The 27,495-nt window shown below is 46.1% G+C and overlaps 1 protein-coding gene across 12 annotated transcripts in view; it reads right to left on the bottom strand.

Moving 5' to 3' along the window:
• The window catches only part of rabgap1l (RAB GTPase activating protein 1-like), a 192,923-nt gene that overhangs the window by 24,697 nt on the left and 140,731 nt on the right, over positions 1-27,495 (bottom strand). For 6 of the 12 annotated variants that reach the window (XM_060066819.1, XM_060066821.1, XM_060066812.1 and 3 more), the window contains 5 exons: positions 25,605-25,679; positions 24,929-25,054; positions 14,384-14,527; positions 9,961-10,002; positions 2,897-3,025 (listed from right to left, as the gene is read on the bottom strand). In XM_060066819.1, the coding sequence (XP_059922802.1) occupies positions 2,897-3,025; positions 9,961-10,002; positions 14,384-14,527; positions 24,929-25,054; positions 25,605-25,679 (516 nt within the window). Of the gene's footprint in view, positions 1-2,896; positions 3,026-5,742; positions 6,942-9,960; positions 10,003-14,383; positions 14,528-24,928; positions 25,055-25,604; positions 25,680-27,495 lie in introns of those variants that run through there. The other 6 variants (XM_060066815.1, XM_060066813.1, XM_060066816.1 and 3 more) reach the window with 6 other exon arrangements.

The raw sequence follows: 27,495 nt of genomic DNA, 5'->3' as shown, positions 1-27,495 counted from the left end.
TTCTTGGTCCATTACTTTTTGCAATTTATATGCTTCCCCTGGGTGACGTTATCCGCGGCTTTGGAATTAGTTTCCATTGCTATGCGGATGACACCCAGCTCTACATTCCTGTAGATTCCGGGGACTCGGCCCAGATTCAAAAGGTTGAGTCCTGTCTGGCTGCTGTGAAGGGCTGGATGTCACAAAACTTCCTACAGCTTAATACTGGGAAGACAGAGCTGATGATTATCGGCTCGAAGCGGGGCCAGGAAAAGTTTGAGGATGTCTCTCTGTGGTTGGATGGCTTCGCCATCCCACAGAGTGCATCCGTCAGAAATCTTGGTGTCCTGTTTGACCCTCAATTATGCTTTGACCAACATATAAGAAGTATAACTAGAATTGCCTTTTTCCATCTGAGAAACATTGCAAGAATCAGACCAATGTTATCTGCAGTGGATGCAGAGACACTGATTCATGCATTTGTTTCGTCAAGACTGGACTATTGCAATGCACTGTTCTCGGGATTACCGAACTCTACCACAAAAAGTCTACAGCTGGTACACAATGCGGCAGCTAGACTGCTGACCAGAACGAGAAAGTTTGATCCTATTACACCTATTCTCGCCTCTCTACACTGGCTACCAATAACTTTCAGATCAGACTTTAAGGTGCTATTGCTAACCTATAAAGCCTTGCATGGATTATCTCCATCGTACCTGAAGGACCTGATCATTCCTTATAGTCCTTCTCGGTCCCTCCGGTCTTCGGGAGCCGGCCTTCTTTCACTGCCGAAGGTTAAAAATAAATCGGCTGGACAGAGAGCGTTTGCCTATCGAGCCCCCTTCCTATGGAATAGGCTGCCATCAGCAATCAGGGAAGCTGACTCTGTGGAGCTATTCAAAGGGAAGCTCAAAACGCACCTCTACAATCTTGCATTTGGAGTGTGAAAACAACAGATGCGAAGTGAAGACTACTCTGTTTGCTTGTGCTTTTCTTATTACATTATACATTCCCACTATGTACTTTTCCGTTCTAATTCACTATTCTGTCTGTTCTAGCGTGTTGCGGGTGCTGGACTGGATGCCTGGACTCTCCTCATGGATAACCGGCCAGAACCCCATCACCATTTTAATATGATGTGCATGTATTTACCTGTATGTCAATCGTGGCACCCATTGCACACCTGACCATCCCTGGAAGAAGGGATCCCCTACACTGCGTTTCTTCTCAAGATTTCTTCCTTGCTGATTCAAGGGAGTTTTTTCTTGCCCGTGTGGGGGCATGGGTAGATTAGATTAGATTAGATTAGATTAGGCTTTATTGATCCTTTTGGGATGACTCCCTCAAGGAAATTGATTGTCCAGTAGCTTACAGAAAGAAACACAACACAATATTAAATTATATACAATATAAGATAAACAATACACTCTTAGATAACTATATTAAAAAAAACAAAAAACAAAACAGTAAACAATAAACAGGTAAAGGGGGGTGTCACAAATATTTGGCCTGTTAAGCCCTTTGAGACTGTAATGGTGATTAAGGGCTATACAAATAAAATATAATTGAATTGAATCCACCAATGAGGCATCACAATATAATTTGTAGATGGGTGGATAAATGGATAGGTAGTGCGGGGTGGTGTGGGAGACACTGCATTGATTAAGGGACAGATATTTATAATCTATAATACAACCAATGAAACAAGCCAATATATACACAATACTTTATATTTCATCGAAGCCCGGTCTGAACGGTCTGAAACGCAAGTGAGAAGCGCTGGGGGCGGTTCTATGGCGATGGTAACGGCGGATAAATTACTCTAAAAAGGGTTGCCCTGAAGTAGCCTAATTACGCGTAGGTGTGGTTTGGCCGTAACTTGCAATAAACCAATGAGAGTGCCATCTCCCATCCCCTTTAAGAGCCATGAGCACATTTGAACCTGACAAGTTGATATTTTGAAGGCGCTTTTGCAGTCTCCGATGAGACAGATGCATTACCACATGAATTTCAAACTTCGAATGGCTCCGTTTATAGCCAAATAATATGACCTAATTCACACATGGAATAGTGTTTCTTACCAGTATTGTAAACATTATCGGCATTGACTTGTGTTCCTCATATGCCTGTGTCCCCCCGTTAATATACATTGCCATGGACTGTTTAGTTTGCGTGTGTTTAAAGAGATGGATGCACACATGCGCATTCATTCATTCTTTTACACTATACGCACACGCGCACCCGCATTCATTCATTCTTTTTAACACTCACTCGCCATAAAACTATGTTTTCTCACGATCAAATACTTATCAATCCTAAAAGTTATGGGCTTGTGCACGATGTCTGTGTCAAGAAAATATGTGTTTGCTGTACGGTGTTTGCAGATGCATTGATTTAAATACAACTTATTATCGCTGTATCAGCTGTTTTTCCCCAAATAATTTAACCGACTGGTTTGTAACAAATATTTGGCCTGTTAAGCCCTTTGAGACTGTAATGGTGATTAAGGGCTATACAAATAAAATATAATTGAATTGATATATACACCTACTGGTGTGTAAGCTTATGTTGAAGTTCAGACTTGCCATTGTACGTCAAAATAGCAACACCAACTGCTCTATCCGCTAGTGCACTTAGACCAGGTATTTGTTGGTCAGTTGCGCAACTGCTTTATCGATCTGTAAGATAGCACCATGTATCATTTGCGTCGGAACACGCCTCTGCTTTTCGGCAACACGCCTCTCAGGGCAGAAGTTTAGTGGCGCGAGTTTGCTGCGGGGGAAATTCAGCTTTGCGCCGGGTGCAAACTAGCAGCAATACATGCGTCGGTTTAGAAAGTCACTTGCACTGGGTGCAAGATAGGACCCTGTGTATGGGTGGGTGCGTGCTTGCGTTCGAGGGAGTGTGTGTGCTCTACCTTGATGTTGCAGGCCTGCTCCATGAGTCTGCGAGCGTTCTCTGCTGCTCTGTAGCGCTTGGGAAGCTGCACTCTGAAGAACTTTAGCGCTCCTTCAAAGTCCGCTTGAAGCAGGTCCTCCTTGGACGTCTGAGAGAACAAAGCAATACAGTTTCACCTTCAGTCTGTATCCTCTTTTGTTGAACCAGATCCCTGTGTGGATTCTATCTGAAACAGATCATAGTGTTACCTGTTGAACCGGATGATCAACCACTGCTCAATCACAGAGTGACTGTTAAACAGTGGTGTATACTAAGGCTGGGGGTAAACGATTATTTATCAAACGATTAATCGGGCGATTATTTTATCGATTAGTCGACTATATTGACCAATTGGACGTTTTTTTTTTTTTTTTTTTGTTGCTCGATTAATAAAAACCATAATGTATCTCAAATAAATACCAAAAAAATCTTAATAATATACTTTATTTAATACGGAACCCGTAAAGGGACATGAAAAAAATGTGTGCGCATACTCTCTTGCGCTCCGCCTCCAACTACGAGTTACATCTTTCCTGCTGTCGGCTCCCAGACCGAGGAGCACAGGTGATACGTTCCCTCCAGGTCCGATGCGCTCTCGGGGGCATGACCCTTCACTTTGACCGACAGTGAGTCTGCTTATAGGTCGGAATATGATGGAATGAAGCGGCCACCGATTCTTGACAGGCTGGGTATTTTATTCTTTCACACAACCGGACTCGTTCATGACTTCACTAGACTGACACGCACGCTATCGCTCGCTCTCCTCGTCCACCTACTCGCTGACGACACACACACACACACACACACACACACACACACACACACACACACACACACACACACACACACACACACACACACACACACACACACACACACCCAGTGATATGCGCACGATGTTTCCCCATGCTCATGAGATACTTTCTCGTGCGCACGAGATACTTTCTCATGCGCACGAGATACTTTCTCGTTTGAGATGCTCCAACATTGCTGTCGTGCTCTTGTGATATGCCAACTCCATTTGGCAAAGAGTGCAAATCACAACACCTTTCCGTTTAGGACTTAACTTGAAGTATTTCCATACCTTTGATGATTTCGTGCGCGGACATTTTCCTTTATTGTGACTTTCGTCCATTTCTCCGTCGAAAATCGTAGACGGAGAAATTTGACGTCGACGAATTTTTGACGTCGACGTCATCGACGCATCGCTACAGCTCTAGTGTATACTATACACCACTGTTTAACAGTCAATGTTGTTTGCCAACACAAAAAGTGATATCGGAAATCGGTATCGGTAAACCAGTATCGGGAAATATCGGGATCGGATCGGGAGCAATATGAAAATATCAGAATCGGATCGGGAGCTAGAAAATGAGATCGGGACATCTCTAATGTATAGAGTACCTGAAAACCATACATGAGTAAAAGTAGAGATAACTCACTGGAAAAATTGTGGTTTTATGTTAAAAGTCACCTATTACAATGCCACTTGAGTAAAAGTCTTAAAGTGTCTGACTTTACTGGTAAAATAAAGTATCAACAGTATTTATCTGATATTGCATTTAGGCTTAACTCCATAGTCTCACGATTCAACATGTTTGATGAATTAAACTCCCTGTTTAGAACTTAATTCCAGTTGCTCCACTATATCTTACCAATTTAAAAAAAAGGGAAACATCATTGATCGCGAAATGTGTCGTTCTCTCGGATGGATAAAAAATGTGGTACCCAATTCAACCAAATACCCTACAGTTGGTGATAAGGGTAGCACGCAAAATCGAACAGGTTACGATCGTTGAAATGAAAATTAAAATGTATTGGAGTACTCAGGACATCGTTTCTTTGTAAATGTAGCCCAGAAACTAAAAAATATGCGTATTAAAAAAACTCAGTTAAAGTACAAAGTTGCCCAAAAGATAATGTACTTTGTACAGTTACGAAGTAACTGTACAAAGTATTATACACCACTCAAGTATTATACACCACTGCCATTAGACCTGATCACAGAGAGTCTGTTGAACCACATCCTAGAGCGACCATTAACCCAGATCACAGATCAACCGTTAAACCAGATCAGAGAGATTGTTGAAGCAGATAACTGAATAGCTTGCAAAGAATATCACAGAGAGACGGATTGAACCAGATTATACCAGATCACAGTGACTACTAAAACAGTGTCTATTGAATCAGACTAAACCAGATCAACATATACTGCCTGGTAAACCAGATAACAGGGTGACTGTTGAACCAGATTAAAACAGATAACAGAGCGTCTGCCAAACCGGATCACAACAAGGTTTCACCATCACTAAAATAAGATTAGGACCTTAAACACTTCCCACATCCTACAATGGTTTATAAAGAACAAGCACAAGAACAGTCATCCCAAAGACAGAGGCAGTAGGATTATAATGAGATGAATAAACACCTACAGGAGTGTGGTGCCGAGACTATGTGTGTTTAAAATGATTCCTGATTGATGTTTGCTCTATCCTTCTTCTCATCGTGACACACCATCCTGTGACACCAAATCTAGACAAAACATCCTTTTCTTTCACACATTTCGAAAACAAGTATTGGGCAAGCTTCCTGAGGCTATTATTTCCAATAAAGGTGATGACTCCTAAAACAACACCTAAACTCTCAATACAGGTTATTCGATCGATATCTTACAACCAGACAAACCAATAACAAGCAGAAACAGACCCCAGCCTTCCCAAGAGACGGCGCTGTTTCTCAGGTTGATATTTTTGAAGTGGTGGGTCAGAACAGAACAGCAAACATGGAGTTGACATGGTAGAAACTAACAACCACAACCGCCCTCACCGCCAGCAGCTTGGGAACGAAGAGACGGTGACCCATGCCCAGGAGGCCCATCACCCGGCACACAGACTCTGCTCCGGCCTGCCCAGCCTGGGCCCCATCATCCTCCGCTTTGCTCCCAACATCCTCCAGGGCCAGCTGCACCGCAGGTGGTGTAGTGCAGGGGAGAGGTGTTGGACAGGGGGTGGTTGAGGAGGAGGACAGCGGGTCCCATGCTGGGGCCAGAGTGGCAGCAGTCGGTTCCAGCATGTCGTCCGAGCGCCCCAGAGGCTTCTGGGAGTTGTGGTCGCGAGCCAGGCTGACAATTGGGTGAGGGTTTGGAGTTCAGCAGGAGTCACATGCAGGGCAGAGTTAACCCAAGTGGATGCTTGTAGAACCTGTGTGGTCCTGAGCTCAGGAATCCTTATGATTCAGTCTGGCCTCTGCAGAACTGTGGGGGAGGGGGGAGGTCGGTTGTCATAGTCCAGAGATCTGTTGGCATGGTAACACCACATCCTTAGCATCACAGGTCGGATTTGGTCCTGTCATGATTTATAACTCCCAGTAGGACATACTGGGCAGGAAGCCCACGTCACAAGAACCTGTAACTGCTCATCCCCTCGCTCCTACCTGATAGTCCCTCTTATTCCCTAACCGGCCAACCTGTGCCTAGCAACAGAGCTGCTACACCAGTGGGCAGGTGAAGGACACTGTTATGCCCCAGTTAGCATGACCCCGTTATAGCCATGCTTTGATAATTAGGTTAGCTCACAGGAGTGGAAAGGAGAATGTCTTGTTTTTTTAAATACAACCAACCAGGTCTATTGGTGCCGTCTTGCCTGCTGATCTAGGAACAGCTGAATCCTCTCCTCTAATGGACACTTAACTGATGGATGGAGGAAAGAGATTCAGAGAGTGGAGGGACATACCGAGTTAAAGGGTAGAGATGGAAGGATAGAAAGATAAAAAAACTGAAGTGAGACGGAGAGTGGGAGAGATAAAGAGGGTCACACAGAGAGCTAGTTTTGTTTATGACTAAATTATCGCTTAACAGCATCAAGGGTAGATGAAAAGGATTTTGACAAGGAAACACAAAATCTCGACAGGCGTGAAACACTCAGTATCCAGTGTATGTTTATGAGCAGGCCCTCCACCTCTCCCTTCAGCCCTCTTCTCCCTCCTACATTTGGGAACTTCGCAAACCCGTCCCTGAGAATCCTGATAGCTCTAGTGGAAGCAAAACAGATCTGCGTGTGAATCAGTCAGTCGAGTGGTTGTCCAGAATGCAGCAGCTGGGGCGAAGGCAGAGGAACCATAACAGCAGTCTCTCTTTCTCTCTGTCCAGCTGAGGCATGTGATGCTAGCAGCTAGCGGTGGGGCTAAGCAGCAGCCTTGGGGCCCTTCACTCCTCGGCTGAGGCAGATGGGAGGCGGCACAGGAGGCTTAGAGGAGGCAAGAGGAGAAAGGATAGAATCGCAGAGGTAGAGAACAGTCCACAGGCTAGCTAACTATTTAGCTAGCAATACGACCAGTCCTGGAAGGGAAAAAAGGCCTCCCATCACTGGGCTTCTATTGCACCTTGGCTAACAGCTAAAGTCTAAAGGCTAATACTACCGTAAGCTAATGCTGCTGCTAACGCATAGCGGGATGGTGTCTGGTAGAGACGGAAAATGAGAGGAGGTGAGGCTAAGGCATAGAGAGAGAGAGATAGAGCAGGGATAGAGAAAGAGAGGGGAGGAGAATGAGAGAGAGCAGATGAGGCAGGGCTGAGGAGGGGGGGCGGGTGGTCTCCGGGGAGAATGCCGTCATGCCTGGCCAATAGGAGAGAGGCTGTGGAAGCCCCTTTCTCTCTCTCCCTCTCCTCCACTGTCTCCCTCTTGCCTCTCCTCTGTCTCCCTCTATCTGCTTTCGCTTTGCCCTTTGCTCCCTCCTCCCCTGTCTAATATTTAGAGATAATGTACAGCAAAATCAACATGTATCAGGGATATTTCACGATAATGACCCGCTCGCATCAACCAGCTTATAACACAGCTACCTACTAAAGAAATCAATATTTTTACATGAAATATAATTTCAATTGTATTCTATTCAAAAAAATGAATTTATTGCTTCCAGTAAAGAAAAAGTGTGTTTTACGGTTGGCAATAGTGTCCATAGCAACGGCCTTTTATTATGTTTGCAGAAATAACAGACCAGTGTATTTGTGAGGCCATGACTCTCATCAGGAAACCGGTGGATTCGGGTAGGAAATGACTCCTTAGCCCAAGTGAAGGAGTTCAAGAACCTTGGGATCTTGTTCGCGAGTGAGGGTACGATGGAGCTTGAGATTGGCCGGAGAATCAGAGCAATGGTGGCGGTATTGTGTTCATTTAACGGCACCGTTCTGACGAAAAGAGAGCTGAGCCGCAAGGCAAGCTCTTGATCTACCGTCGATCCTCGTTCCTAACCTCACCTATGGTCATGAGGGATGGGTGGTGACCGAGAGGAAGAGATCTCGGGTACAAGCGGCTGTGATGGGTTTTCTCAGGAGGGTGGCTGGTGTCTCCCTTAGGTATAGAATGAGAAGCACAGCCATCCGTCAGGAACTCGGATTAGAGCCGCTGCTCATCTGCTTAGAAAGGAGTCAGTTGAGGTGGTTCGGGCATCTGGTAAGGATGCCCACTGGGCACCTCCCTCGGGACCAATTTGGAGGAGACCCCGTGGAAGACCCAGGACTAGGTAGAGAGATTATAGCTCAACACTGGCCTGGGGATGCCTCGAGATCCCCGTCAAAAGTCTGCTTGAGCTGCAACCTGACATACACATTTATATTAGGGATACACAATACCCGATAACATACAGCTCCTAAAGGCCGATACCGATACCGATAACACACACACATATGTATGATCATGACCTAAGATCATGACATTAATACTATGAACAAACCCAAAAACCTTTGGGGTTTTATTCACAATGGATGCCCGATCGGTGTCGCTCAGACATCAGTAGATCAACAGGGGGGTTCAGGGGGGCGGGCTTGCAAGGGGCAGGATATGACGTAGGGTCGAGGTTCGCAAGAGGCGGGCCCTGTCACTCAGGTGCGTTTTGGTCTGAATGGGCAGAACTCCTCGCAATCATAAATATTGCTGCAGCGATGCATCATATATTCCGTTGCATCCACAACATCTGTATCAATCTACGAAAGATTTGAGCACGAGGTACAGACAAATAGAAGAAACCATGAAGAAGAAAGGCGTCGCGAACGACTGCGTTACCAGAGAAAGAGAGCGTATTTTTTTTGCTTAATTTCACATCTAACTAACACTGGGACAAATGTAGTTGACTTCTGTGTTTAACTGATAAAACAGGGAGTGGAAGGCCGGGACCATATAATGGTCAGTTAACTGTTTTCAATAATAATTGTTACAAGAGTAGCGTATGTGTGTGCGCAGGAATGGCAGTGTGTGTGGGTGGTCGAGCGAGGAGAGCGAGCGGTAGCTTGGGGCAGTTTAGTTAAGTAATGAACGAGTCCGGTTGTGTCTATGCAAATGTGTACTGTAAAGTTAGTGAGACTAAGAATAAAATACCCAGCCTGCCAATAATCGGCGGCCGCTTCATTCAGACCATATTCTGATGACGTAATAATTTCTGTTATCGCCCGACATTTATCGGCCCGATAATTATCGTGCACCCCTAATATATATATAGATATACATACATACACATATTTAACAAAGATTTGCCGAAGGCGAAGTGAATAGCGGGGAATAGGGCTATTCCCCACTATTCACGGAGCCTGAGGTGAATAATTGTTTTAGTATACACGTGAACACTCCAAAAAAAACTAACAAGATAACACTTTTTTTAATAGCGGTTTGTTTTTATTAGCGTGATGAGACAACCGTCACGTAATATCCCGAGTTTGAGATATCAATCATGGGATATTGCCCAATATCCCGAGATAGCGAACCAATCAAATTGAGCCATCTTAGGAGGTTCACGTGTAGCATATACTAAATATACACACACACACACACACACACACGCACACACACACACACACACACAGCGTGTTCTAGCTTCTGAAACAGCGGTTGTATTAGCAGATTGCCGCCACCAGTGTGAGACAGGTTGTAACCAACAAAGACAAACGCTTTCTGTCTGAGCCTGGGTGGCCCATTCAGATAGAGATAGAGACCTAGACCGTGGATGAGAGACAGAGAGATAAAGAGTTTTTTTTAAAATGTATTTAATACCAACCTTTAGAAGAGCCAGGGCTACATTAAAGATGATGTTCAAACCCTTAATGAGAGAAGAGAAGAGAGGAGAGGATATGTATTAAAAACAACAGCAGACCAACAACACATGTTTTTTTTATTATGAATGCTTTCAATGTGTTAATATTAACCCTTTCACTTTTAACATCCTACTTAAAGCTAGGGTAGGCAATTTATTTTTGAAGCATTGTGTGTGATATTTGTTGAATTCACTTCACCATCCGACATCAATTAATAGAAATAGAAGAAATCTTAGAAATCTTAGCCTGAGCCAATCTAACTGTGCTCTGCCCATGCACTCATTTCGCCTGAATAGTTTCTTCCACAGGACGAGGCCAACCTATTGCTAAAGCGAGTGAGCCAGTCATGTATTTGGGGGATTATCTTTCAAGCAGGCCTGAAAGGGCGGGTGGGATTGTTTTGGTTGGAATCTTTAAAAATGTAGTATACTCGGGACAAACTTAATTTGGACAAACCTAATTTTGCTAAAACAAGGAACCAAACTTATGAAAAAAAAATATGTGAAAAAAGTGTGATATTGCATTATGTCATATTGTTAATAACCTTTGATCACCACTACCTTTCTGAACTAAACGTGTTTAAGTATACAAGTGAGAGATGTACAGTGAGATCAAGGGCATCTGAAGGGCCATACCGTGGCAACAAGTTGGTCTCAACAGCGGTGGACCAATGCAACTGTAAAAGATTAGTATTTAATTTAAAGCTGATTTACCGACTAAGGGTGTCATTGTGCCGATTATATAAGCACCTGTTTCTGGGAACAATGATTAAGGTTAGATGTTCAAATTATGGAACTCACAATTATAAAGATTAGGCTATATGTGGTATATATTTGTAGGCTTTAATTAATTTTACTGGCTAGATAATAGGTTAGATAAAAAGAAGGAGACACGTACAAACAATATCACAGACAGAAGAAATGACTGGCAGGCAGATGGTCAGACACACAAATAGAGGGACATACCAGCAGACAGATGTACAGACCGATAGAAAGATAGAGGGACAGACATAACATTAACATTTAGCCGACGGTATTATCCAAAGCGACTTACAATGAGTACATGTCAGTAGAAAGACAAACAACTAGAGGGACAGACAGACAGACAGACAGAGGGACAGGCAGACAGACAGGCAGACAGCAGCACAGACAGACAGGAAGATACAGGGAGACAAAGAGTAAGACATGCAGGCACAGAGGCGGAGTGGCCGTCGGGACGATCGGGAGATTTCCCGGTCGGCCGGCCGGCCAGCGAGTTCAGGTGGACCGGCCCACAATTGTGTAGCGGCCTGCGAAGTCAGTTGGACCGGCCCACAGTTGTGAGCGGCCGCGAGGCGTCTGCAAGCCGGCCCTGAGCATAATTTATTCCCCGTCAAGATGCCGTGAAAATCCCCGAAATAAACAATATATGTCTCATGAACATCCAACCAATATTTATACCACTTGCTTACTCTCTATGTCTCATTCATGGTTTTCTTTTTATATTATTTTTTTTTACTTCATTTAATTCTTCATTATTCAGGCGTTACAGAACTTTCATGGCCATGAATAAATAATACGAACTACAGTTTACTTTAATATGTTTGTTCTTGAATTGACGTAGAATGGAGCAAAGACTCCTGGGATTGGGAAATGCGTTTATCCAATAAACAGCTTGCAGGCCATCTAATGGCATGGCCCTAAAGACGCGTCAGACAGAGAAGGCGAGCAAGTTCGTGGTTGCTTGCTTTTGCTTGTTGTGGCACTCATGGAAGGCAAGAAGAGAAAAGAGAAAGGAGGGGCTGAAAAGGCCAGAATAAAGAAGAAGCGGATGCTGGAGGGGGATGCATCTAAGTGCTGAAATCAGGCATTAAAGAGTTGTGCAGGTGAATTAGCCGGAGCTCCACCATTGACGTTATTGCTAGACGGGAGCTAGCACAAGCTGCTAGTCAAATGTGTATGTGCTGGCTTGTATATTTCAGACGAATTAATGACTTAACTGATCTTTCTCTTTTAATGGATGGAGAATACGTTAACAGATTTGGAACATGTAGTAGTCGTCTAGTCGTGTCAACACGTTACACCGGTATTACCGAGCATAAATGGTATAAACTTTGAAACTAGGTCACTCCGTCAACTCTCCTCTCACACTAGGTGACAGCGTCTTATAACGTTCTATATATAATAGTATAATATAATTTTATAGATAATATCACGGCCAAAAGCTCTGCGCCTCCGGATGGCTGTAGTGCGGGGAGCACTACGGCCATCCGGAGTACTTTTGTTTACCGGCGTTGCTATGGTTACTGGTCTTGTAAGGAAGTGCGCCAATTCTCGGAGCGCCAATTCTCTTCCGCACAGAGCAGAACTGTGACCTATTTTACCCATTTTTCATTTCTTAATTATAATTATATCATTCATTTTTACCGATTTTTTTTTTTTATTACTGAAAAAATATATAAATAAACGGTGTTGCAGGGGGGTGGGGCCGGACCGGGGAGGATTCTCCCGGTGGCTATTAGTGCCCCACTCCGCCCCTGTGCAGGCATATAGGCACACACTGAGAAGGAGGGACAAAATCATGTCAACTCTGCCCGGGAACACCCATCTCCCCTGTTGCCCTGACAACCTATCCACATGGCAACTCAGGGCTAAAAATACCCTGACAGTTCTATAAATAAAAGCCGGCGCTGTGAGCATCTCCACCTCCAGGCCGCTAGATGGCGCTGGTAGGCTGAGATCGCTGTATTTGTGTGTGTGAGTGTGCGTATTGCTGGGTAAAGGACTCTGTGTGGTTTGGATCACGTGGATATGTGTGTGTGGATGTGATGATGGGTGAATGAGTGTGTCTGTGCGAATCTGTGTGTGCATGGTTGGCAGGAAGAATCTGTGTGTATATGTGGGTGGGAGAGTGAGTGAGTGAGTGAGTGAGTGAGTGAGTGAGTGAGTGAGTGAGTGAGTGAGTGAGTGAGTAAGTGAGTGAGTGAGTGAGTGAGTGAGTGTGTTGTAAGCACGAGTGTGAGAGAAACAAAGAAAGGAAAAAAGGAAAGAGAAAAACAGAAAGAGAGAGATAGGGAGAGAGACTTCGTTGCCAAGCCCAATCCACATCACACATTAACCTGCGGCACTAAATGACAGAGTGAGAGAGAGAGCAACAGAGCGACCAAGATAAACAAGGGAGAGATTTTCACATTTTATATTTAATCTGTTACTAATTGTCATTTGTAAATCATTCACTCTGTGCTTGCCAACGTAAAACAATATTTTTCTGCGCCACAAAGATCGTGTCCAAGCCTCTTATAGTCATTCTATTCAATAAAGGGCTGTGTGTTTATCAGCAGAGTTTAAAGTGTTAGTGATCCAACTGATTCAAAGAAGATTGAAAGAAATATGTTTTAGTTCGTTTTAGGAATGAGGGGGGGGGGGGGGGGTTCACAATGGCTATGACCCAAACCAACTTCATGATACTTTTAGAGAGATGCTGTATATGAAATGTGCCACACACCATAGCGTTATACTATAAGTATCCGTGTTGCTAACCTCACTTGAACTTCGACATTAAATAAACTGCTGCTCAGACATAGCTCCATACATGGGTGACGCAGTCAACCACAGCCCAGACAGATCTCTGCACGTCCACGCACACACAGCCGCTGGTCTCCCTTGGTCGTGACTACGAAGTGCCTTGGAAAAGGCACGTTGGGATGTTACCTGCGTACCAAGCAGCTTGGTACGCAGGTAACATCCCAACGTGCCTTCGTCGAATGTTCACATAGTGTTGTGACTGGCAGAAACATAGTGTTTTACTCCTGTTTGCTCAAAATGAGGATGTTATTTCAGTAAAAGTGCTAAAATGGTAATAACTATGATGACAATAATATAAGACATATAACCACATAAAAATAAACGGTTTGGAGTTGAATTGCTCTTTAGATGCTCCTTTGAGGATAAATCCCCCAAAAAAACACTAGTGAGTTAAATACCCCCGAAAAGGTTAGGGTTAGGAGAAGGTAAGAGAGGTGGGAGGAGAAGGGAGGAGGTATAAAGTAAAGGCAGGTTAGAGGAGGAGTCAATGGGAGCAGGTGAGGGATCGAGGTCAAAGGGGCAGGGGAGGGAAGAGTTAGGTAGTGAAAAAAGTAAGACCTCAGAAGAGAAGGGGTAGGATTAGGCAGGGAAAGAGAAGAGAGAGGAGGAGGAGGAGGAGGTTAGGGGAGAAGGATATGAGGGGAGGAGGTAGGGGGTAAGAGAAGGGAGTGAATCAGTATCTCATCATGCGGTTCACTTGCTGAGAAAAAACCTGAGAAACTTAATTGTCCTGCCTGAGGGCGAGCAAGCCTCTCTCTCTCTCTCTCTGGAACACAATGCAGAGTTGTTGTGCTGTTGTGTTATTATTGTATTGTTGTGTTACCTCAGACAGCAGCAGGTCTGTGATATGGAACACCATGCAGAGGGGGAACTTGGCGGTGAAAAGGGTGAGGAACCACTGGGATGCATACATGTGGGCTTCCAGACTCAGATCATGGAAGTGAGCCCACAGGTCTGGAAGCTGCTCCTAAAGGAGGAGACAGGAGGTGCCGGGAGGAGGAGGAAGGGTGTTAGCTTACAGAGAACAGATTTTCTTTCAATGTTCACTCCTTCCATATCCCTGAAACTGGCCTCCTTGTCATTGCTAAGATGAGGTTCAACACCTACGAATGGAGACCTATGACCTGAGAACTACGATCTCAGAACTTTGACCTGAGACCTACGACATTAGAAATATGACCCACGACCAGTGATCTAAGTACAAGTCTCATCTCATCATTTCATCTTCATCCGCTTATCCGGTGTCGGGTCGCGGGGGGAGCAGCTCAAGCAGGGGGCCCCAGACTTCCCTTTCCCGGGCCACATTGACCAGCTCTGACGGGGGGATCCCGAGGCGTTCCCAGGCCAGTGTTGTGATATAATCTCTCCACCTAGTCCTGGGTCTTCCCCGAGGTCTCCTCCCCACTGGACGTGCCTGAAACACCTCCCAAGGGAGGCGCCCAGTGGGCATCCTTACCAGATGCCCGAACCACCTCAGCTGACTCCTTTCTAAGTAAAGGAGCAGCGGCTCTAATCCGAGTTCCTCACGGATGGCTGAGCTCCTCACCCTATCCCTAAAGGAGACGCCTATCCCTAAAGGAGACCCTTCTGAGAAAACTCATCTCGGCCGCTTGCACCCGCGATCTCGTCCTTCCGGTCATCACCCAACCCTCATGACCATAGGTGAGGATAGCAACGAAGATCGACCGGTAGATCGAGAGCTTTGCCCTGCGGCTCAGCTCTCTTTTCGTAACAACGGAGCGGTAAAGCGCAATATCGCCCCCGCTGCTCCGATTCTCCGGCCAATCTCACGCTCCATCGTACCCTCACTCGCGAACAAGACCCCGAGGTACTTGAACTCCTTCACTTGGGCTAAGGACTCATTTCCTACCCGGAGTAAGCAATCCACCGGTTTCCTGCTAAGAGTCATAGCCTCAGATTTAGCGGTGCTGATCCTCATCCCAGCCGCTTCACACTCGGCCACCAGCCGATCCAGTGAGTGCTGAAGGTCACAGGCCGATGATCCAATGAGGACCATCATCTGCAAAAAGCAGTGACGAGATCCTCAGATCACCGAACTGCAACCCCTCCCCACCACGACTAGGCCTCGATATCCTGTCCATGTATATCACAAACAGGATTGGTGACAAGGCGCAGCCCTGGCGGAGACCAACACCCACTGAGAACGAAACTGGCTGCCGAGGACGCGAACACAGCTCTCGCTTTGGGAGTACAGAGATTGGATGGCCCTGAGGAGAGACCCCCTTACTCCATACTCCCGCAGCACCTCCCACAGTTTCTCCCGGGGGACCCGGTCATACGCCTTCTCCAGATCCACAAAACACATGTAGACTGGATGGGCATACTCCCAGGTCCCCTCCAGGATCCTTGCGAGAGTGAAGAGCTGGTCCGTAGTTCCACGTCCGGGGCGAAAACCGCATTTTTCCTCTTCAATCTGAGGTTCGACGATCGGCCGAACCCTCCTTTCCAGCATCTTGGAGTAGACTTTACCAAGGAGGCTGAGAAGTGTGATACCCCGGTAATTGGCACACACTCTCCGGTCCCCCTTTTTGAACAGGGGAACCACCACCCCGGTTTGCCACTCCTTTGGCACTTAACCCGACACCCAGAGCCTTTAGCATTTCTGGCTGGATCTCATCAATCCCTGGGGCTTTGCCACTGCGGAGATGTTTGACTACCTCAGTGACCTCCACCAGGGAAATTGACGACGAAACACCATCAACCTCGAGCTCTGCCTCCAACATAGAGGGCGTGTTATTCGGATTCAGGAGTTCCTCAAAGTGTTCCTTCCAACGTCCGACGATCTCCTCAGTTGAGGTCAGCAGAGTCCCATCCTTACTGTACACAGCTTGGATGATTCCCTGTTTCCCCCACCTGAGGTGCCGGATAGTCTTCCAGAAACATTTTGGTGCCGACCGAAAGTCCTTCTCCATGGCCTCTCCGAACTTCTCCGACACCCGCTGCTTAGTCTCCGACACGGCGGCAGCTGCAGCCCTACGAGCCTGTTGGTACCCTGTAACCGAGTCAGGAGTCCTCCAGGATATCATATCCCGGAAGGCTTCCTTCTTCAATCGGACAACTTCCATGACCACCGGTGTCCACCACGGTGTCCGAGGGTTACCGCCCCTTGAGGAGCCTAAGACCCTGAGGCCACAGCTAGCCACCGCAGCTTCAGCAGTGGAGGCTTTGAACACCGCCCACTCCGGCTCAATGCCCCCAACCTCCACAGGAATGCCAGAAAAACTCAGCCGGAGGTGTGAGTTGAAGATACCTAGGACGGGGGCCTCCTCCAGACGTTCCCAATTCACCCGCACTAATCGTTTGGGTTTACCAGGTCTATCCGGAAATTTCCCGCATTCCCTGATCCAACTCACCACCAGATGGTGGTCGGTTGACAGTTCCACCCCTCTCTTAACCCGAGTGTCCAAAACATGCAGCCTCAGATCAGATGACACGATCACGAAATCGATCATCGATCTTCGGCCTAGGGTACTCTGGTACCAGTTAAACTTATGAGCACCCTTATGTTCGAACATGGTGTTCTACCGGGGTAAACTCCAACACCGCAGCGCTCAGCCGGGGATTTATGAGTATCCCCACACCCGCCCGGCGCCTCACGCCCTCGGCAACTCCGGAGAAGATTAGAGTCCAACCCCTATCCAGGAGTACGGTACCAGACCTGAGACTGTGTGTGGAGGTAAGCCCCGCCAGATCTAACTGATAGCGCTCCACCTCGCTCACACGCTCCGGTTCCTTTCCCCACAGCGAGGTGACGTTCCACGTCCCCAGAGCCAGCTTCTGCCGCCTGGGTCTGGTCCGTCGAGACCCCTGACCTTCGCTGCCACCCATGTGGCTGCGCACCCGACCCCAACGGGTCTTCCGAAAGGTGGTGGGCCCATGGGATGAAGAGAGGGGGGGTGCCACGTAGTTTGTTCGGGCTGTGCCCGACCCGGCTCCGTGGCAAACCCGGCCACCAGGCGCTCGCCATCGAGCCCTCCGTCTGGGCCTGGCTCCAGACGGGGGCCCCGGGCTTCCTCCGGGCCGGGTCACATCTCCTCTTCTTCCATTATTCATTGGAGTTTTTGAACCATTCTTAGTCTGGCCCCTCACCTGAGACCACTCTGCCATGAGAGAGCCTACCAGGAGCACAAGGCTCCAGACAACACAGCCCTCAGGTTCACAGGGACACGCAAACCTCTCCACCACGATAAGGTGACGGTTCCAGGAGAGGCTAAATACAAGTATCAGAAAAAAATTGTTCACTTAATGTGTAATTTCCCTCTTTTAAAGGGACACTGTGTAAAGATTACTCCCATCTAGTGGTACAATTGTATATTGCATTCAAACTAATGGTGCTCGCTTGTTCAAAAACTACGGTGGGCAGTATGTGCCAAGAAGCTGTATCATGACATCCAATACTACCTCATCGAGTCATTCGAGTGATGATGAGGTTCGTTATTTCAAACAAATTTCAAACTGCATTGAATAATTAGTGTAAGCTAATGATGTATGAGTAATTATTCCTCGAGCAAGATAGTGAATTATTTCAGTCATCATTCACGGTGGCTCAGAGTGAAAACGCGTTTGCATTTCCTGTACCACATAGTGCTTTTTGTCCCTCTCGGCAGTTCATAGACCGGAAGAACATGAAAGCCTCCATGAAGCTTACCCGTCCTATGTAACTACATATTAATTATTCTTCGCTCAGGAGGATGAGTGAGATTTTTGGCAGAGATAATTTTACACCCATGAGGCCTTATTTATGAATTAATACGTTGATTTGAGGTAATAATTACTTAAAATATTACACAGTGTCCCTTTAAAAGATCCCATGGCATGAAAATCTCACTTTATGAGGTTTTCTAACGTAAATATGAGTTCCCCTAGCCTGCCTATGGGGCCCCAGTGGCTAAAATTTGCGTTTGTGTAAAACGAGCACTAGGTATTCTGCCCGCCTTTGAAAAAACTGTGGCTCAACCGCACTGATTTGGAATGTGTTCCCATATGTCGTCATAAAGGATCTAAGCTCCTCCCCTTTCTCTGCCATGCCTGCCAATGAGACACGGCCCTGCGAGCGCCACGTATGTGTGTGTGTGATTACACACCCTGAAACGCAAGTATTTGCTGCTGTTGGTGTTATGGCGCATAACCGACGTCTCTTATATTTCCACACCGAGGCTGTAGTTGGGGTTAACTCAGCCATGGTTGAGAAGGAATTGGGGGAAAGGGACTTTGGCTTTGACTCCCTGAAGAACATGAACTGCGACATGCTGCCTGCCACCGGTTGCCGAGAGGCACCACCGCCGCAAAGCACCACCGCCGGGCAGCGGGCAGCCGGCAGCAGGCAGCGTGCGGTTCAGTCTACTTCAGATTGATGTGGAAGTGGAAGAACCAGAGACGTCGGAGAACCCAACAAAGTCGTTTGCGATTCCTAATATCGTCTGGAGGCGCACACAGCTTTTGGCCTTGATGATATGTATTTAATGATATAGATATCTATGTATTATATGATATTATTTAGATATTATTATATTATATAAGATATTATTTAGGCAGTGGTCCCTCGGCAGCGAGGCTCCGGCAGGAGACCACCGCGGTCAACAATCGCGGGCAACAATCCCTTTCTCCTCCATGTCGTGGTTCATTCTACTTCAGATTGATGTGGACGTGGAAGAACCAGAGACGTCGGAGAACCCGACACGGTCGTTTGAGATTCATAATATCGTCTGGAGGCTCACACAGGTTCTGGCCGTGATAATTAAGCAATAGATCACGACAGGCTGTGGTATGTGCTCATTATACCACTGTTAAGGGGCGTTGTCCGGCCTTGACGTGCAGCGGAGGGCCGGCGACCCCCTTCACAGTGGTATAATGAGCACACAGGATCACACACGTAGTTTGCACGATGGCCAGGATCCACACATGACAGCCGTATCTTTGACAACAGTCAACCTTGTGCACTGCTGGAAGGAGGGGACATCCATGGACACCCAGTGGGTGACAATGGCTATTCATGTCGCCCATACCTGATGACTCAGCTTTTGAACCCTCAGACCTAGGCAGAGAAAAATTACAACTACTCCCACATTCAAACTAGAGGAATAATAGAGAGAGTATTTGGTGTGTTAGAAGCGGAGATTCCCATGTATACAAGAGGGACTCAGCACTAGCTGTGCTGTTTTAGCCTGGCAAGCCAGACCCATATCGGAAAGATATTGGGTCCGGTCTCGTACGGTGGCAGTGTGGGCGGGATAAACGGTTGTCTTTGAAGTTCCCTCTGCACGCAATAGGTTAGCGCTACAACCAATCAGAACAACGAAGAAGGTGACGTAGTCCAGGGGTTGACACTAACGGTTGCCCGCTTGCCCGGGGCAACTAAAAGTAATACGCGGGCAAGTTGAGATTGATATCTGGTTGCCCGAACGGGCAAGTGGATTTTGGGTGGATGTGAATGCTTTTTTTTTTTTAACACTTCTAGAAACGCGATTGTGATTATACAGTTAGAGCTACAAGAAACGTGAAAGTTAAAAAAGACATCTTTGATACTACCTTGGACATTTAGTTATGTACATTTGCATAAAATCATGCAGGTCTACATATAACTGGGCGATAGCTTTAATAGGTTGCAACAGTGGACTGAAATCACTTCATGGGACGATGTGACCGTTCGATAAATAAGTAATCAAAGAGAAGTTTGTTATTTTTTAAACACAACATGTGTGGAAGCTAACATTCAGCTTCAGTCTGAGCTAGGATGAGTTTTTTGAGCCCCCCAAAACCAGGCCGGGGGCCTGGCAAAAAGAGGCCCGTTCACGATTCTGATTTTTATTTGGGCAAGTGAATATCACATTCGGGCAAGTTGAACATGGCCTGCACTTGCCCAATGGGCAAGTGCTTTTGAAACCTAAGTGTCAACCCCTGTAGTCAGAGCGACGGAAATTTCCATGGGGAAGTGTTGCGAATGGTGGATTGAGAGAATGGAGACCAACGACGAAACTTTCACCGTATCAGGTCGGCAAAACTCAGAATACATCTTTCTTTTCCAGGAAAGACTTCAGTGCAGTTCTTTGTTCATTTCTGTGTGTTGAAGTGTTGAAGAGTCGCGTCCAAAGCCGAGTCGAAAGACAGCTGTTCGCCAGCAGCAGCAGCCATTATTGTTTACCTCTAACACGGAACCGTCGCAGGTCTGTCGTCATTCGGCTATATTCCGCCCCTCACGATCTGATTGGCCTGACACATTTTCTGTTTCCAGCAGCGAAAAACGACGACAGAAGGCTAAACCTCCCTGGCTGCAAATTGAAATTGCTGCCGCTAGGGGCGTCTAGATTTCTAGGCTAGTGCTGTTTAACTTTGGGGAGAGAGTAGGAGACGAGCTACCAGAGGTGGATGAGGACCCACTTCAGAAAGACCTGGAAGATGCTCAAGTGCAGAATGCTGCAAACCCAAATGGCAATGCTTTCGGGAGAACACTGATGGAAAATCACTTTGCAGCATAATTAAGGTCAGTATTGACATAATTGTATATGTTGATAGATACTTAGGGCACGTCTACATTACATTACCTTAACCCAAACTTAGTAATTTATATGCTTCTTACGTTCCTTTCCCCCATACGCCGTCATCGTCGTATGGGTAAGGGAGGGGGGAGATCTAAAATCAATGATTTTCTTTGAAAGAGGGTCCGTAATGATTGGTGGTGGTCCTCCGCCAGTTTTAAACATCCCCCTCCTCTCTTCTGCCGCATGCTTTTTTGCCTTTAAGTTTTTCCAGCAGGCTTTCAGTTGCGTCCTGTCCCTCGTCTCCTTAATGCCAGTTGAGCCATTGAAGCGCGCTGCTAACATGACCCAGGTCTCCTCCTTCTTGTCCAGTGTAACGCTGTCAGTCCTCTTACCCTAAAATATAACCCCAAACTCCTCCATCAAGGGCACACTCACACTAGGCCATCTGTACCGTGCCCAAGTCCGTTTCACACCTGTACCGTACTCAAGTCTAGATCGTTTGGCTAGTGTGAGTGCGCCAAACGTACTCAAGTACAGTTCAAATCCGTGGCCTGCGCACACTTCGGAGAGATGTGCTCAGGCCACGGTACAGATGCTAATGAGCCGACACGCTCACACGCAGGGCTACGCAACCTGAGCTGGATGACATATAGTCCATGCTACCCTTCTTTCCTATTAAACAATAAACATGACGGCAAGCGGTTCACGTTGGTGCGATGGTGAAGTTGAGTTTTTGATCAAAAATCCCCCGTTCGTCACGGCGCAGGCGTTCTTGGTTCACTTGAGAAGGAGGGGTTGCCTGCGGAGTCTAGACCTCTTTAGAATACTTTGCACACTCCGGAATGTTTAAATTAAAGTGCAAAAACGCCAACATATTCTTTATTTTGCTGACCACTTGTTTTTTATCCCCTAGATCGCAACATCTTTCAACGTCTTTGTTTAATACGACTGCTCACCTTCTCTCACATGATCAGCAGCTCGCGGATTTCACTTTCTCTCAAGTTAGAAGTTAACTGCTCATGATCATATCGCTACGTTGTCTCTGTGGAGACAGCGCAGCAACACCACTATCCCCACCCCCCCCCCCCCCGGAAACGCGGAGCCGTTGTATTTACAACAGAATTAAACCCAAAAGAACACCAATGTGTGCAGGGTCCCAGAGGGTAAATTGGGGTTCTAGCTCAAGCAGGCAATTTACCTCGGGGAGTGTAAAAGAGCAGACTGTGCCGCGAAAAAAGCGTGCATAAAACGGCCTATTTGGCAGTGTAAAAAGGCTCAGTGAGAGAGAGCTGTATCTGAGTAGAACGGCTCCAAATAAGCAACAAAGTCAGTAAAGTGTCAACTGTGTTCTCTGGCTGTTTCCCAAAGTGAAGGCTGCAGCCTTGCTAGAACACTTCCTTGCTAGTCGCGTCCTATGGAGATGAGGCTAGGGTGCTGCCTTGTGTTTGTAGCGTCCAGTGTTTGAAAAGACTTGCTAGTATGGAAGCGCTTCCGCTTTTTAAATATTGATCCACTAATATTTTTATATTTTAATTGTTGAAATTGTTATTGGTGACAGTAGTTGGTTTAAACACCACCTACTTACATATTAAAGCAAATCAATCCATACAAAATATAGCCTATCATTACGTTGCAAAACGTTTGAAAGAAATCGCACAGGTAAAATTTTTGCATTTACATGAATAATCTATAAAAAGCAATACAGCACAAAATATTTCTGAAACGTTCAAATAACTTCACTTGTGTAAAGCAATATGTATTGCTTTCTATACGCATTTTTTTAATATCCAGTGCAGCGTGTGAACGCAAAGGATTGTGGGTATTTTGTCTCGTTGAGGATGCATCGATGCATCCTTGAAAAATCTCGGAATTCTCAAAAATAAAGGATGTGAAAAAGGGTGCGAATATTTGAGTGTTCTCAACATTGGAACAGTGCTTGTCGGCGTTCTATGACGCAGCGTCCGGACTTGGGCACGGTACAGATGGCTTAGTGTGACGGCGCCCTTAATCTATGAAAGAAGATTATCCCATCAGTCTTTTTCTTGCACATTGCATCTAGAACAGGACAGTTTACCTATCACATTGTGATGTAAGGCTGCCTTTTTGAGTTACTGTTTCAAGTAGGGATGTCCCGATCCGATATTTGGATCGGATCGGCCGCCGATATTAGCAAAAAAATGCATATCAATATCGGATCGGCCTGCACGGGAAAATTCCGATCCGGACTCCCGATCCAGTTTGTTTTCAAAACTCCGGTCCGTGTTTTCGAGCGCACCAATGTAGGTAATCCATTCCAGTTTTTTTCAGCTTTTCCCCCCAAATCCGGTCCGCGTTGTTCAGCACACCTAGCGCACACCTAGCGCACAGTCCAGCATCCCACTTGTCTGTGCATGTCCCACTAAGGATTAAAAGTTATCGATAAAAATGCCAATTCAGTGTGTGTGTGGTAATTTGACTATTTTCTACTCAGGTTTTGTGTGTGTTGCTTTTATATATAATCTTATATTGTTTACAATATTGTTTACACTCTTGTTGTTCAAGAACAGAGCACTGATGCCAATTCAGTGTGTGTGTGGTAATTTGACTATTTATTATTTTGTCTATTTTGTGTTTATTTAACCCTGAATAAACAGGTCAGCTTCTCATTACCAACTATTGTGGATTATTCAAACTAACCTAATTAAGTTGGCTAGTTGTTCTTAAGAGTAAAACCCTTTTCAAGTAGTACAACAAAATAAGTAAATATCTTTAATCTTTAATACATGCTTGGATCGGCCGGTATCGGTATCGGCCGATGCTAAAAGCTACAATATCGGTATCGGATCGGAAGTGCAAAAAGCTGGATCGGGACATCCCTAGTTTCAAGCACCCCCCCCACACACACACACCCACACAAAAAGTCTGGGTTTCTGGTTGAGAGAACTTCCTCCAGCTAAATCCTCAGCTTCCTGCTTGTTGATGACTTGTGACACTAATGAACTTGCTGTTTCCAAGAGCTGCGAGGAACAAATTGCCGTGAAATGAATATGATGCAAAATTCAATTAACTGTGTTGAGTCTGATTAAATTAACTTGGGAAGGCGGTGGCTTCTGATTGGGTCAGCCCTGGGGCCTTACGACCAACTAGCACTCCATGCTAACGCTATCACTCTGCCGTGATAACGTATGGAAGGTGCTCAAACAGTGGTGCACTACTTTCACTCTGAAATGATGACATCACTCTTTGTACATTTCTTGTTTTCAATGTCCGACAGAGCAACTTGTGACGCTCACTGTGGAGCACATACAGCGTTGAAGTGACGCTGAAAATGTCACAACGCCACTTTGCACATGACTCACATGACCTCACAGAACAGCGCATAACCTCATAGCTCATCACGTGACATCACTGTATATCACATGATATGATGGACATCACATGCCCTCACAGAACGTCTCACTAGCTCAACGGTCATTACACAACATCAAGAAAATAGCATGACATCATCACATGAACTCACAGAACCTCACAGAGTCTAGCAAGACCTGACAGAGCATCACAAGACTTGTGCTGTCCGACAGAGCAACTTGTGACGCTCACTGTGGAGCACATACAGCATTGAAGTGACGCTGAAAATGTCACAACGCCACTTTGCACATGACTCACATGACCTCACAGAACAGCGCATAACCTCATAGCTCATCACGTGACATCACTGTATATCACATGATATGATGGACATCAAATGCCCTCACAGAACGTCTCACTAGCTCAACGGTCATTACACAACATCAAGAAAATAGCATGACATCATCACATGAACTCACAGAACCTAACATGACCTCACAGAGTCTAGCAAGACCTGACAGAGCATCACAAGACGTGCTGACCTGCATGAGTTTTTCCAGCTGGTAGAACTTGCAGTGGAGGTCCTCAAAGTTGTTTTTGTACAGAGACCGGAGCCCATATTCATACATGATCTTCACCAGCACACAGAAGGTCTGTTCCTCTGGCATCTAGTTGTACATGAACACAGACAGAGACACAAACACATACGCAAATACAGAGGGTAAGAGTGACGTGAGGATGGGGTGAGCTTGATCAGGTGAACCGGGTTGGGTTGACAAGGCTGAAACTGAGTGAGTGAGGGGGGCTGGGTGAGAGTGACTGAGTGGGAGTTAAGCCGCCTTCACACAGCATCCGTCCGTTGACGGATCTCATTGACTTTGCATGGGGCGCTCTCGAAATGCATTGTGGGTTTGTCTGTTCTGTCGGCTCCGTTGCCTACGTCGAAAAGTTGAGAAATGTTCAACTTTTCAGGCAGTGACGGATCTGTCGGCCAATCAGATCACGTCCCCAAACATCAGTCAAGCCCTCTGTCATCCATTGACGGACGTGTGCAGTGTGAACGCGGCGGTACTGGGTGAGGCTGACAGGGTGGGAGTGACTGGTTGAGTCTCAGTGTGAGAATGACTCGGTGAGGGTGACAAAATGAGTGTTACAGGGCGGGAATGACAGTTTCAGGATTCTATGTGTGGCCTTATATTATAAGACAAAGGTACTTACATGCAGCAGCAGAACTGCAGCCAGAAAGGACTGGCCCTGACAGTAGCCAATCTCGTCATCATACACGGAGTAGGCCTGCAAGAGAGACACAGAGATACAGTGTAGGCCCTGAAGAGAGACACAATGTAGGCCCTGAGGAGAGACACAGAGATACAGTGTAGGTCCTGAAGAGAAACACACAGATACAATGTATGCCTTGAAGAACAGACACATAGTAAGAATGTAGTTCTGGGAGAGAGACATATAGGTACAGAGTAGGTCGTTTTGTGGGCGGATCTCTTGCGCTGTTGCTATTATACCGGCAGATAAATAACTCTTGCGGCTGATGCAAATCTAAAATGGGTTGGTCTGAAGTAGCTTAATGTGTAGGTTTGTTTGGGCGTAACTTGCAATAAATCAATGAGAGTGCCAACTTCCAGATCCTTTGAGAGCCAGCACATTTGAACTTGAGTTGATATTTTGACATCATGCAGCTGAGACAGATTCATGATGTTGACCAAATGAATTTCAAACTTCAAATGGCTCTGTATATGGCCAAATAATAGGCCTCATTCACACATGGAATAGCGTTTTCTTCTACAACTTTAGAACACTGAGTCGTCATGTAAATTTCGGCCAAGATTCCTGGGTCCGCAGCTGAGGGTCTATTTAATGATATGCGGCAATACATTAACAAACATCGTTTGTTACCAGCATTGTATACATTATCGTTATCGACTTGTGTTAATAATATGCATGCGTCCCCCCGTTAATATATATTGCCATGGACTGTATTATGCGTTACGTCTTTAGTTTGCATGTGTTTAAACAGATCGGTGCACACATATTGTTGAACTGCGAGCCAAAATCACCCGCAATCATTCATTATTTTAAACACTCAATCGCGGTAAAACTATGTTTGCAAATACTCATCGATCCTAAAAGTTATGGGCTTGAACACGATGTCTGACAAGAAAAGATGATGCATTGCTTTAAAGTAATAATTCTCACCGCTGTACCAACTTTCCCAAATAATTTAACCAACGTTATCATTTACCCTAAAACAAGATTTTTTTTCATACACACAACGACGGCAGAGTCAGCCATGCAAAGGCGACAGCCAGCTCATCGGGAGCAGTTAGGGTTAGGTGCCTTGCTCAGGGACACCTCGACACTCAGCTAGGAGGAGCCGGGGATTGAACTAGCAACCTTGCGGTTACCAGCCAACCCGCTCTACCACCTGAGCTACTGCAGCTAGGGCACCATGTATCATTTGCGCAGGAACACGCCTCTGCTTTTCGCCAACACGCCTCTCCAGGGCGCAAGTGTAGTTGCGCGAGTTTGCTGCAGGGGAAAATCAGCTTTACGCCGGGTGCAAACTAGCAACGATACATGTGTTGGTGTAGAAAGAAATTGCGCTGGATGCAAGATTGGGCCCATAGAGATAGAGTATAGAACTTTGAGAGAGCACCAAGGACTCTGGTTTTATAGGATATCCCCCAGTAGTTGATATTGGTTGTACTGGACAGTGCCCAGTGTCCCCCAGTTGAAGACTGTGGTTGCACTAGGCAGTTGTTACAATAGGCATGTTGTGCTGTGGTATAAACACGGACCATAAAGAGAATAGAGATTGATCATTTGGGATTACTGGTAATTGGTAGGTGACCTTGGCTGACCTTATCATCAGCAGATCTGTAGCCAATCCAGGTGGAAAATGTTTTGCATATAGATGAAGCTAGTATCCCCATTGATCTATTTTTGCTTGGTATCAGCCCCTCCCATCTCTCTTTCTCCCTCAAGATGAGCACCACCCACATATTCACTTGCCCGCCCATTTATCATTGGGGGTTGGCAGGAGGCAGGTGGGGGGGTTGGCAGGTGTGCAACAGATGTCTCCCCTTGACCCTCTAGA

This window comes from Gadus macrocephalus, chromosome 12, assembly GCF_031168955.1.
Source record: "Gadus macrocephalus chromosome 12, ASM3116895v1".
In the NCBI taxonomy this organism is placed as follows: domain Eukaryota; kingdom Metazoa; phylum Chordata; class Actinopteri; order Gadiformes; family Gadidae; genus Gadus; species Gadus macrocephalus.
This window is presented reverse-complemented; position numbering and strand designations above follow the sequence as displayed.